Source organism: Tachyglossus aculeatus, chromosome 18, assembly GCF_015852505.1.
Source record: "Tachyglossus aculeatus isolate mTacAcu1 chromosome 18, mTacAcu1.pri, whole genome shotgun sequence".
NCBI lineage: Eukaryota > Metazoa > Chordata > Mammalia > Monotremata > Tachyglossidae > Tachyglossus > Tachyglossus aculeatus.
In genome coordinates, this window is record NC_052083.1 from 22632587 (window position 1) to 22645465 (window position 12879).

The following is a 12879-nucleotide window of genomic DNA, read 5'->3' on the forward strand; positions in this document are numbered from 1 at the left end:
AATACCACACCCGTGATGCCCCGCGGTGCATCCGCGACCATTATGCACCGCTCAAGACACAGAAAGTGAGGAAAGCAGACGTTCAGGGCGTTCCCCCTTTACATTGATAGTAATCGTGCTATTTGTTAAGTACTTCATTCATTCATTCAATCGTATTTATTGAGCGCTTACTGTGTGCAGAGCACTGTACTAAGCGCTTGGGAAGTACAAGTTGGCAACATATAGAAACGGTGTCCCGAGGTGACCCTTGGGTACCGGCCATCTCAAGGTCAAAAGCTATCTCGTGACCACCTGAGCCAGCAGGTGGAACTCGGAAGTGAGGGTGGGATACCGCCCCCAAGACCAAATCTGCTAGATTGACAGTCCAAGCTGGGAATCCAGAAGGTGTCCCTCGCCCCCGTGCCAATCAAATTAGGTATGGAGGAGGGGGGAGGGCAGAGATCGGATACACTGAGGCTGGAAGCTGGAATGGCCTAGGGGCACAGGCAATAAATACCTGTTGCCTCTGACCGCCGGGGTCAGAACACCAGGACACGCAGCAGCAGCAGCAGCCCACGTGTCTCTCCCTGCCCAAAAGGCCAGATGCCCGCCCGACAACCAGAACCAACACACTAAGGCAAGGGCCACGGAATGGGTGAGTGTCTCGTGGGTGGGACCCAGGTACCCCGCTGCTGATGGGAATCATAAATGGATTCCTCCCATGTAGGGAGAGCACATTGTGAGAGCTAGCCGCCCACCACGTGTGCGGGTAATGTAATGAATTCTTCCCATGTGGGAAAGTAAGTGGATTCTTCCCGAGTGGGAAGTGCACATGGGTGAGAGCTAGCCACTTCACCCACGCGCGATTAATGTATGACTGTGTTCCTCCCGTGTAGGGAAGCTCTAATATTGCTATTTGATTATATTCCTCCCGAAAGGGAAGTTCAATCCATTGCGCCTAAACAATTACATAAATTCAATTTGCCTCGCAGAATAAATTTTATATAAACTCAGGCTTTCCATCCCCGGCCCCTCTCTCTCTCTCTCTCTCGTCTCGCCGATCACTGAATGAACCCGTCCCCGGACGACGGGCGACAGATGGTCCCTACCCAACAGCGGGCTCACGGTCTAGAAGGGGGTGACAGACAACGAAACAAAATATATTAACAAAATAAAATTAATAGAATGAATATGTACAAGAAAACAAATAAATAAATAAATAAATAGAGTAATAAATACATACAAACATATATACATATATACAGGTGCTGTGGGTAGGGGGAGGAGGGGGAGAGGAAGGAGGGGGCTCAGCCTGGGAAGGCCTCCTGGAGGAGGTGAGCTCTCAGTAAGGCCTTGGAGGGAGGGCATTCCAGGCCAGGGGGATGACTTGGGCCGGGGTTTGACGGCAGGACAGGCGAGAACGAGGCACCCTGAGGTGATTAGCGGCAGAGGAACAGAGGGTGCAGGCTGCGCTGTAGAAGGAGAGAAAGGAGGTGAGGTAGGAGGGGGCGAGGTGATGGAGAGCCTTGAAGCCGAGGGTGTGGAGTTTTTGCCTGATGCATAGGTGGACAGGTAGCCACTGGAGATTTTTGAGGACTTGTCCTTGTTATTATTCCTAGTGAGGTGTCACATAGAGAAATCGGAGACCCAAACCACGCTCAGAATCAGGCTCCTTTAATCCTATTTCCACCTGGGAGAGTTTACCACATGACCAAGTGTCATTGCACTGAGCTGCTCCCCATACTGCGTTTGGGGATGTCACCTGAGCTGGGATAGAGCACATCCTTGTTTTTCATTAATTCATTCATCCAATCGTATTTATTGAGTGCTTACTGTATGCAGAGCACTATACTAAGCGCTTGGGAAGTACAAGTCGGCAACATATAGAGACGGTCCCTACCCAACAACGGGCTCACAGTCTAGAAGGGGGAGACAGAGAACAAAACCAAACATATTAACAAAATAAAATAATAGAATAGATATGTACAAGTAAAATAAATAGAGTAATAAATATGTACAAACATATATACAGGTGCTGTGGGGAAGGGAAGGAGGTAAGGCGAGGGGATGGAGAGGGGGACGAGGGGGAGAGGAAGCAGGGGGCTCAGTCTGGGAAGGCCTCCTGGAGGAGGTGAGCTCTCAGTAGGGCCTTGAAGGGAAGTAGAGAGCTAGCTTGGCGGATGGGCAGAGGGAGGGCATTCCAGGCCAGGGGGATGACGTAGGCCGGGGGTGGACGGTGGGACAGGCGAGAATGAGGGACGATGAGGAGATTAGCAGCAGAGGAGCGGAGGGTGCAGGCTGGGCTGTAGAAGGAGAGAAGGGAGGTGAGGTAGGAGGGGGCGAGGTGATAGAGAGCCTTGAAGCCGAGGGTGAGGAGTTTCTGCCTGAAGCGCAGATTGATTGGTAGCCACTGGAGATTTTTGAGGAGGGGAGTAACATGCCCAGAGCGTTTCTGGACAAAGATAATCCGGGCAGCAGCATGAAGTATGGATTGAAGTGGGAAGAGACACGAGGATGGGAGATCAGAGAGAAGGCTGATGCAGTAGTCCAGACAGGATAGGATGAGAGTTTGAACGAGCAGGGTGGCAGTTTGGATGGAGAGGAAAGGGCGGATCTTTGCAATGCTGTGGAGCTAAGACCGGCAGGTTTTGGTGATGGCTTGGATGTGAGGGGTGAATGAGAGAGTGGAGTCGAGGATGACACCAAGGTTGTGGGCTTGTGAGACGGGAAGGATGGTAGTGCCGTCAACACTGATGGGAAAGTCAGGGAGAGGGCAGGGTTTGGGAGGGAAGACAAGGAGTTCAGTCTTGGACATGTTGAGTTTTAGGTGGTGGGCAGACATCCAGATGGAGATGTCCTGAAGACATTAGTAGTAGTAGTAGTAGTAGTAGTAGTAGCATTATCCCAGCTCTGCCCCTGGTCTGTTGGGTGCCTTGGAAAAGTCACTTCACTTCTCTGTGCCTCAGTTACCTCATATGTAAAATGGCGATTAAGACTGTGAGTCCCACGTGGAAAAACCTAATTATCTTGTATCTACTCAAGTGCTTAGAACAACACTTAACAAATACCATAATGATTATTATTAGTAGTAGTAGTAGTATTATCTTGTATCTACAAGATAATAGTAGTATTATCTTGTAACAAATATCATATTATCTTGTAACAAATACCATAATGATTATTATTAGTAGTAGTAGTAGTATTATCTTGTATCTACTCCAGTGCTTAGAACAGTGCTTAGCCCATACTGAGTAGTAGTAGTATTATCTTGTATCTACTCCAGTGCTTAGGACAGTGCTTAGCACATACTGAGAGCCTAATGAATACATTATTATTATTGTTATTATTTTACCCTCTTCTTGTCCCCACTCTCTGGCTCCTATACTTCCTTTTAGCTTTTCACTCTATTTTATTCTGGGTCATGAAGGAGACTAGGTCTGTTGAATCTGAAGCAGCTCTTTGGGGATAGGAGTGTTGCCACCTGTCCAAATGTGCCACTCTGACCATTCTTTCTAAATAAAGAAAATAGAAGTAGTCTCTTCGTGGGCATTTGTGATAAATATGGCATACAAATCAGGATAATATGACACAATAACAACTCATCCAAGGTAGGTCTGATGCTTCTGTCAGTGAGAGTGGGTCTTAGTGTGAGTGTTGTTGAGTGAAGATCTCACACTGGGAGAAATGTTAGAGGCAATGTATATTCCTGGATTCAAATGCCTCTGAGAACTCAAGAACATCGGGCACTGTTAGAACCTCACACATTTCAGAAATTATTACAGAATATGACACTCCGATTGACGTAGTCAGGGCAAGCGGTGGTTTACTGTCTTTAGGTGAAAACCAGGGATAATACCAGAGGCAAATCGAAACATAACAAAATGAAAAATCTACCTATGTCCTTTGCACAGCTGGACAGGTGGGACCTGACAGTTTCGATGACTCCATATAACCTACTTTCTGAAAAAAGAGACCAAGAAAGTTGTTGGGGCCAATGAATGATTCTAGCACCCAAGGATATTATGGCAGAAGAGTCAATAAATAGCATGTGTCTTGTTTAATATTATATGATTCTCCTTGTTTATCATTTTTGCAGGTACACTAGTTCTTATTTAGATGATTTCCACGGACACAGAATTCATGGCAATTAAAAATAACGTGAAAGAATTTTTATTGCTAGGGCTGACCCAGAATCTGAAAGGGAAGAAAATCATATTTGCTATATTCTTAGTTTTTTATATTGCTATCCTGCTTGGAAGACTCCTGATCATAACTATCAAGTTGAGCCAGACTCTTGGGTCCCCTACGTACTATTTCCTGACCTACTTGTCTTTTTCTGATACTTGCTTCTCCACCACCACAGCCCCCAGATTGATTGTAGACTCACTGTCGGACAAGAAGACCATACCCTTCAGTAACTGCATGATCCAGATCTTTGTGTTTCATCTCTTCACCTCCTTGGAAATCCTGGTCCTCATTCTGATGGCCTACGACCGCTACAAGGCCATCTGCAAGCCCCTCTTCTATGCCCCCATCATGAATCAGCGTCTGTGCGGCGTCCTGATGGGCTTAGCGTGGGTGGGATCTTTCTGGCATTTTTTATACAGCTTCTCCTCACCCTGAGCCTACCCTACTGTGGTCCCAACGTGATCGATCATTATTTCTGTGATGCGCAACCCTTGATGAATTTCACCTGCACTGACACTCAGTTTATTAGCCAGTTGTTCGTTTCTAATGATGAGGCCATCTGTACCTTGTGTTTTGTAGTGCTCATGGCTTCTACGTGGTCATCTTGTACTCTCTCAGGTTAAGAGGGCTGAAGGGAGATGCAATGCCCTGTCCACCTGCAGCTCACATATTCTTATGGTCCCTGTATACTCATATACACCCGGCCCTAGGACACCTTCTTTTTGGATAAATCGGTGTCAGTCTTTTATACGATCATTACTCCCTTGCTAAATCTTATGAGCTACACTCTGAGGAACATGGAGGTGAATAATGCCATTAAGAAGAAATGGAACAGAAAAAGTACTCTTACTGATAAATTAAAGTTTTTCTGTGCAGTTGTTTTAAGTGTTGATGATGGTTTGAATTAGGAATTTTCCAATTATTTCTGCTCTGGACCCTAAATGCCCCAAGTGATCCTTTAAATGCAATCTATTTAATGATATTTCCAGTTGTTGGAAATGGGGAAAGTGAAAGGAAAAAACTTTCATAGTTCAGAAATGATCACCCTCAACAGAACCAGGGGCTTCACCTTATTTTTTTGGCCCAGAAGGGGTAGACTGTCAAGGGGGGTTGGAAAGAGAATGAAGAGTAATGGAGAGACAAAGGAACATATTTGCGGACCACATGTTGACTTGGAAGAGAGGAAGGCAATCTGAAACAACCAAGGAAACCCAGATTTACCACTTCCTATTTAACTACTCTTCAGACACTTTCTGTGATTTCCTGCTAACTCAACTTGAATCTCGGTACATCTCTCTTCCCAAACATTTAATACCATGCATCTCATTCAGTAGGTGCTCAATAGATTCCATTATTACTTATACTCCCTACTTTGGACATCAGGAAAAGATTGAGTGAAAAACTGAGGGCAAATTGTTCAATTTGCATCCCTAGATGTTTGGTTTCTGTAAAGAAAGGTGTAAAAGAAGTGCACAGGTAGGTTTATTCTCTCCTCATTGATTTGAGGCCCTTCCCCATCCCCAGCAATCCAGAAATGATTGGGTAGGATACTTCTGACCTTTGCAGAGTGAGTTTTGTCTTTACTGAAATGACACTTCTAATAGAGGACACTTAATTCTCTAGAGAAAAAGAGAATGAATAGATGGATAAGAGAATAAAATGGTGCTTAAATAGTAGTGCACATAAAATGGCATATACATAGGTGTTAAGAGCGGCGGTGAGTGCAGAAGGACTAAGGTGATAGGTGGATATCATCTGGGAAGAAGAAACTGAAAAGAAGAAAGCCTCCTGAAGGAGTTGGGATTTCAGAAGGGATGTGAAGATGGGGAGAGGGATTTTCAGGAAGTGAAAAGGGCGTGAACAAAAGGCTGGAAAATGGGTATGAACTTTGCCATCCAATTTGTTCAGGATTATCTTCTGGGAAATCTACCCTTACATAATAGAAATGGTCAGAGAGAAAGAAGAGATAAAAGGCAATAGAGTAATTCTTTTTTTCCTTCGGAGTTCTTGATGAATTGGAGTAGGTATGGAAAGAAAGAAAAGAGAAGAGAAGGGATGAACTAAGGATAAAGGATACAGAAATGTAAGGGGACACCCATCTGCAGACTGCTCACGTTATTTTGGTGGAAATCAAAACCCTGGAACAGTATCCCTAGCTTGTAGTCAGTTCCCCCTCCCTCCTTCATGAGAAAAGGAAAGTAGGTTAAATTTCCCTTAGCATTCTGGGAGTCCATACACTAAACCCCAGAATGCTCTGGGACCTAAACTGAGTGTACTGATAAAGATCCAGCTTGGGCATAGAAGTCCAAACATTTAACGTCAGCAACAGCAGGGCGGGCTCAGCTAAATATAGGCTGACCAATTTGGGCAGGGCAGTCCCATTTCTGAGCCACTTATATATTTCTTTAAATTGATTGGAATTCCTAGTGAAAGCTAGTTCTCTCTAGGTAACAGGGGATCCATATTTGTCCTTGGGGACAGTGAGTGACATTGTCTACAGAAGATCTTCTTTGTGTTCTCTTTGTTTTACTCTGGGGCTGGTTCAGGCTTTTCTATACCAGTCTGGAAATCCGTGGCTCTGACTCCCAACAAATCCATCATGCCACGGTCCTCCCCATATCCTCAACCCTCCCCAAAACCCATTTCCTTCAAAGCCCCTTCCCTGATCATTTCCCAGTATCCAAAGTAGCATAAACTCTAGCACTGATGTACTCTTTTTTGTGGTATTTCCTAAACGCTTAGTCTGTAGTAAGCCCTGTACTAAGCATTGACGTAGATACAAGACAATCAGTTGGGCACAGTTCACAGCCCATATGAGGTTCACAGTCTTTATTCCCATTTTGCAGAGGAGGCAACTGAGGTACAGAAAAGAGAAGTGACTTGCCCAAGGTCACACAGCAAACAAGTGGAAGTGATGGGATTAGAACTCCAGTCCTTCTGACTCCCGGGCCCACATTCTATCCACTGAGCAACACTGGTTCTCACAAATTTATTTATACCCACTCAGCAATGGATATATGTTTATTAAATTGTACATTCAATTATTTATTTTGACCCTAGCAGAGACATGGCTCTCATAGGAGCGCTAAGAACCACCTGTTAATTGACTTACTGGTTAAAAGAATGGACTCAAGGATGGTTTCTGCAGCACTGTAAGGAAAACAGAATTAAATGCAGTCTCTGCAAACTCCAGAAGTGAACTGAAACTCTCTGGAGGCAGACAGAGAGACTGGTGAAATCATGAAACTTCACAGACTTATTTAAATGTCTGGTGGAAAACAGAGGAGAAGCATTTACGATAAATATGAAGAATGCAGAGCAGAGCTTGAAAAAAAGAAGCAAAAGCTTCCTACTGGTAATCTACTCCAAGAGCAGAAAGGTTCTTGTCTTCTCAGAATTTGGAGAAATGAATTAGGAAATTTCTGAGGAAATTCTCTAGACATCTCTCTCAGAAAAGCGTGGTGGGCTTGAAAGAATTAGACTCATAGATATTGACCACTTGGTGAGGTTAGCATCACTTTCATTATTAAAATTAGTCCCTCATTTTCCACTTATAGCCAGTGGAACTAAAATAAGGTGGGCAACCTGGACAATTAGAGGTGAGTAAAAATGAATAAATAACATGCAACATATGATAAAAAGCTACCAAAACTATAAATGTAGGTTTTTCAGCTCATCTGAGTTTCATTTTGTGTTGTCAGCATGGCACATTAAGAAAAAAGAACTTTATTTTCTTTGACCTCTGTTGGTGGAATTGTGTTTTCTTTGGTTCCCACTCTGGAAACTCTTTCATGGTGTATTTCCCCAGTCCCTGAAACTATATTTTGGGCAATGGTAGAAATGATTTCTTTAGGGAAACCACTTCTAAGATCTTAACTACTCTAAGTAATTCTCTAGGAATCCTCCAGTCCTCCTTAGAATAAGGGAGGGGACTCGAAGGAATGGGATTTTGCAGATTTTTCAGCCTGACAATGATTTCTTTGCCCTTCTATTGTACCCCCATCCCCATTGTTCTCTTTCTTTTATCTTTTCAATGTGTCTCTTTTGCTCTGAGTCCTGAAGCTGTCAAGCAGCCAACACCTTTCAGAGTGTAGAAATGTTGCCACCTGCTGAATTTTTTTTATGATATTTGTTAAAGGTTTATTTTTTTCCAGGCACTGCCCTATGTAAGCATGCAAGATTAATCAGGTTGGACACAGTTCAGGTCCAATGTGGGGCTTACAGTCATAATCTACATTTTTCATATGAAAGAACTAAGGCACACAGAAGTGAAATGATTTTCCCAAGGTCATTCAACAGACAAGTGGCAGAGCCAGGGGTTAGAACCATGGACCTCTGACTCTCAGGCCCGTTCTCTTTCCACTAGGCTGTGCTGCTTCTCATCGACTCATTCTGACTGTTTTTCTCCAAAAGAGAAAATAGAAGTGGTTTCTATGCCACACTTTTGTGGTAAAATGTGGACTAAAATTTACGATATAATTATTTGAAAATACACAGGGCTATCCTATTCTGGATAAGTAGGTAGAGAGTCCAAGTCCAAAAAGGAGTTTTGGAGGTCATCTTGGTCATCCCCATGCTTTCTGAAAACTAATAAAATAAACAATCAGTGTTATATATTGAGCTCCGACTGTGTGTAGAATACTATACTATACTTGGGAGAGTACAGCTGAGTTGGTAGACACGCTCCCTGCCCACAATGAGTTTCAAGTCTAGAAAAGAAAGCACTTTAATGCTTCCCACTCAAAAGCTACCTTCCTTTTTCTTAAACCAGCACAACCTTCCTATGAATTGAATGCAGTTGTCATACACAGTCCACCACTCAATCAGTGTTAGTTAGTTGTTTAAGTCGTTAAAGGTAATGCCAATTTAAAATGCTTTCCTGTTCCAGCATCCTCCAGTCTCAGTGAATGGACCAGAGTCTGCAACTTCCCAAAGGTGGACTCTGCCTGTGCTTCACAAGCCCTCCCTTCTCTTCAGCCTTCCTACTTTGTTCCCCAGATGATCTCCTCTGAAGAAAGGAGACCTCATTTTTTAATGGCACTTGTGATGACAAAACACTAAGCTATACTTGCTCATAAGCTTGCCAAATCCTTAGTTTATGAGCAGAGCATAGATGTACAGTGAATAAACTGTTAACCAAAACCAACAATACTGAGCACTGTGAATACTGGCACACAGTTACTAAAATGAGATAGGAGAAGAAATGCTGCTTGGTGGATAGGACTTGGGCGTGGGAGTCAGAAGGATCTGGGTTCTAATTCCTGCTCCCTTACTTGTCTACTTTTTGACTTTAAAACCGTGAACCCCAACTGGGTTGTGGACTATGCCCAACATAATAATAATAATAATAATAATAATAATAATAATAATAGTAATAATAATAATAATAATAATAACATTTGTTAAGCGCTTACTATGTGCAAAGCACTGTTCTAAGCGCTGGAGGGAATACAAGCTGATCAGGTTGTCCCACGTGGCACTCACCGTCTTAATCCACATTTTACAGATGAGGTAACTGAGGTTTAGAGAAGCTAAGTGACTTACCCAAAGTCACACAGCTGACAGTTGGAGGAGCCGGGATTTGAACCCATGATCTCTGACTCCAAAACCCGTGCTCTTTCCACTAAGCTACGCTGCTTCCCAATGTAGGAATCTAATCTAATCTAATCTAATTTGATTAGATTGTATTACCCTGGCACATAGTAAGCACTTCAAAAAATACCATAAAAATTCCATGTGATTCCTTGAGTGTTTGGCTCTTCTAGATTATTTTTATTCAGGGTGACTGTATAATTTGTTTCCAATTCATAGATATATAGGAGGATTTCATGTTAGAAGAAAGATAAGGAAGTGAGGAATGTTTTTTATAAAATGTTATTACAACAGAGATTAGTCATTCCCACAACTCTAAAATTGAGCAGGAATTGGATGAAAGGCAAACTTTAGAAGCAAAATGGTGAAAATTTATCTCTGCCCTAATAATAATAATAGTGGTATTTGTTAAGTGCTTACTAAGTTAAGCACTGTACTAAGCGCTGGGCTAGATAGAAGAGAATCAGGTCCCACGTGGGGCTCACAATCTAAGTAGGAGGGAGAACAATTATGGAATCCCCATTTTGCAGCTGAGGAAACTGAGGCACAGAGAAGTTAAGTGACTCTCCCAAGGACACACAGTAGGTAAGTGGTGGAGCCGTGTTAAGAACCCAGGTCCTCTGACTGCCAGGTTCATGCTCTTTCCACTAGGCGATGCTGTTGCCTTCTCATAGAATGGAAAACGATTCCTTCTTGCCTTGATTAGAGTCATGATTTGACTGAAGGATCTAAAAGGCATCTGACTTTGGCACTATTTGTGCGGGGTTGACCCTTGGAAAGGGCCTGGAATATTTGCTTCTGATGTCATTGGGGATTTTCCTCATTTGTGAAGCTTTGTATTTACCCAAAGAAACCAACATCCGTAATGACTGGGTAAAGAATTCTAAATTCTTGAATTTCAGGCCATCTCTTTAGCCTCATTTTACATGTTTCTATCATAGTTCTATATCTCACTGTGGTGGGAGGGTGAAACAGCCATAGGCAGGAGAATGCTTTTTGGGTCAATACCATCAATATTGAAGGTTTGTCACCAGAGAACTAGCGCATTAACTTGTACCTACCCCAGCGCTTAGAACAGTGTTTGACACATAGTAAGCACTTAGCAAACACCATGAAAAAGGGGCATCTCATGTGGTGGTCAGGCTCAGCAGGAATCCTGAAAATCCCTGGCCAACTGGGTAGAGAAACCTGCAGAAGCTCCTGTGATGGCTGCCCTGGAAAATTCCGTGGTGGTCTGTGGTGATAAAACACAGCACTGTTACTATGAGGAAGTCACTTTGGTCACAGTTCTTGCATGCATTTCCCAATGTGCTGAATTCACCTTGTGCCCACAAATTTGTTTATGAGACCATTGTCAGGTAGGAGAGAAGAGAATGTGGCCAGCATTAATCCATCGCTTTGCATAGATTCTGTTCTGAAGTTTACCTGCTTGCTGCTCATCTGTTGTTTATTAAGGGAGCCTTTAACGTCAAAGTTCTACCGTTTTTCTTTTGGAGAGTCACATTACACATTCAAACGCACTGCTGCATTGCCTGGTAGTAATTGATATGCACTGACCTTAGATTTTTTGCACATAGTAAGCGCTTAATAGATGCTATTATTATTTATTAAATTTATTGGCTGATTAACATGATTGTAATTATTATTGATATGTATTTTAATGGTATTTGTCAAGTGTTTACTAAGTGCCAGACATTGCACTAGGTGTTGGGGTAGATACAAGCTAATCAGGTTGGACACAGCCAATGTACAACATAGGACTCACTGTGTCCAACGTAAGGCTCACAGTCTTCACTCCCATTTTGCAGATGAGGTAACTGAGGCACAGAGAAAAATAATAATTATTATGGTATTTGTTAGGTGCTTACTATGTGCCAAGCACTGTTCAATGCAGTGGGATAGACACAAGGTAATCAGATTGTTCCACGTGGTGCTCCCGATTTAACCACCATTTTACAGATAAGGTAACTGAGGCAGAGAAAAGATAAGTGTCTTGCCCAACGTCACACATCAAACTAGTGGCAGAGATGGGATTAGAACACAGGTCCTCTGATTCCCAGGCCCCTGCTCTTTCCAATAGGCCACATCACTACTCTCATGCTATCACAATCTGTACTCGTCTTCATTCCTGTATTTTGTTTTTGTATATGAAGAATTTCTCATTTGGGTGCTTTCCCTGAGCACAGAAATCAGGGCATTAAAAACAGTGTGACAGAATTTATTTTACTGGGGCTGACAGACGATCCAGCAGGGCAGAAAATCATTTTTACCATCTTCATAATTCTCTACGTTGCAACTATGTTTGGGAACCTACTCATTATAGTAACCATCAAGACCAGCCAGATTCTTGAATCTCCTATGTACTTCTTCCTGACCTATTTGTCCTTTTCTGCTGCCTGTTTTTCCACCACCATGACCCCAAAATTGTTCGTCATCACCTTCTCTGAAAAGGAGACTATCTCCTTCAATAACTGTATGACCCAAATCTTTGCCCTCCATTTCTTCGTCTGCTTGGAAACACTGATCATCATTATGATGTCATATGATCGCTATGTAGCCATCTGCAAACCCCTTCATTAAACAGCCATCATGAACAGGAGAGTCTGTAGCATCTTTGTAGGAATAGCTTGGTTTGGGCATTTTATGCATTCTTCTACACAGCTTTTACTCACTCTGAGTTTATCCTTCTGTGGCCTCGATGTGATGGATCACTTTTTCTGTGATTTGCAACCCTTGCTGAAACTTGCCTATGCTGACACTTATTTGGTAAAACTGCTGTTTGTTTCTAATAGTGGAGCCATCTGTATCTTGAGTTTTGTAATGCTCATGGCTTCCTACATGGTCATCTAGTACTCACTGAGGTCTTAAGGGGCTGAAGGGAGACTCAAAGCCCTGTCCTCCTGCAGCTCCCACATTCTCGTGGTCAACTTATTCTATGGCCCCTGTATATTCATATAAAGCCGGCCCCAGACCACTTTCTCTGTGGATAAATCGGTATCAGTATTCTACGCAATTGTTACTCCCTTGTTAAACCCCTTGATCTACACTCTGAGGAACACAGAAGTGAAGAATGCCATGAGAAAGTTATGGAGCCACAGAATGTTTCCCAGGGGCAAATGA

The 12879-nt window shown here is 43.0% G+C and overlaps 1 protein-coding gene and 1 pseudogene across 1 annotated transcript; both read left to right on the forward strand.

Annotated features, from left to right (window-relative positions):
* The first annotated feature begins 4095 nt into the window (after positions 1–4095).
* On the forward strand, positions 4096–5075 carry LOC119940061 (olfactory receptor 4A15-like). Its single transcript, XM_038760109.1, has 2 exons — positions 4096–4557; positions 4878–5075. The coding sequence occupies exons 1-2, from the start codon at positions 4096–4098 to the stop codon at positions 5073–5075; spliced, it is 660 nt and encodes a 219-aa protein (XP_038616037.1).
* Positions 5076–5298: 223 nt separating this feature from the next.
* LOC119940062 lies at positions 5299–12879 on the forward strand (annotated as a pseudogene).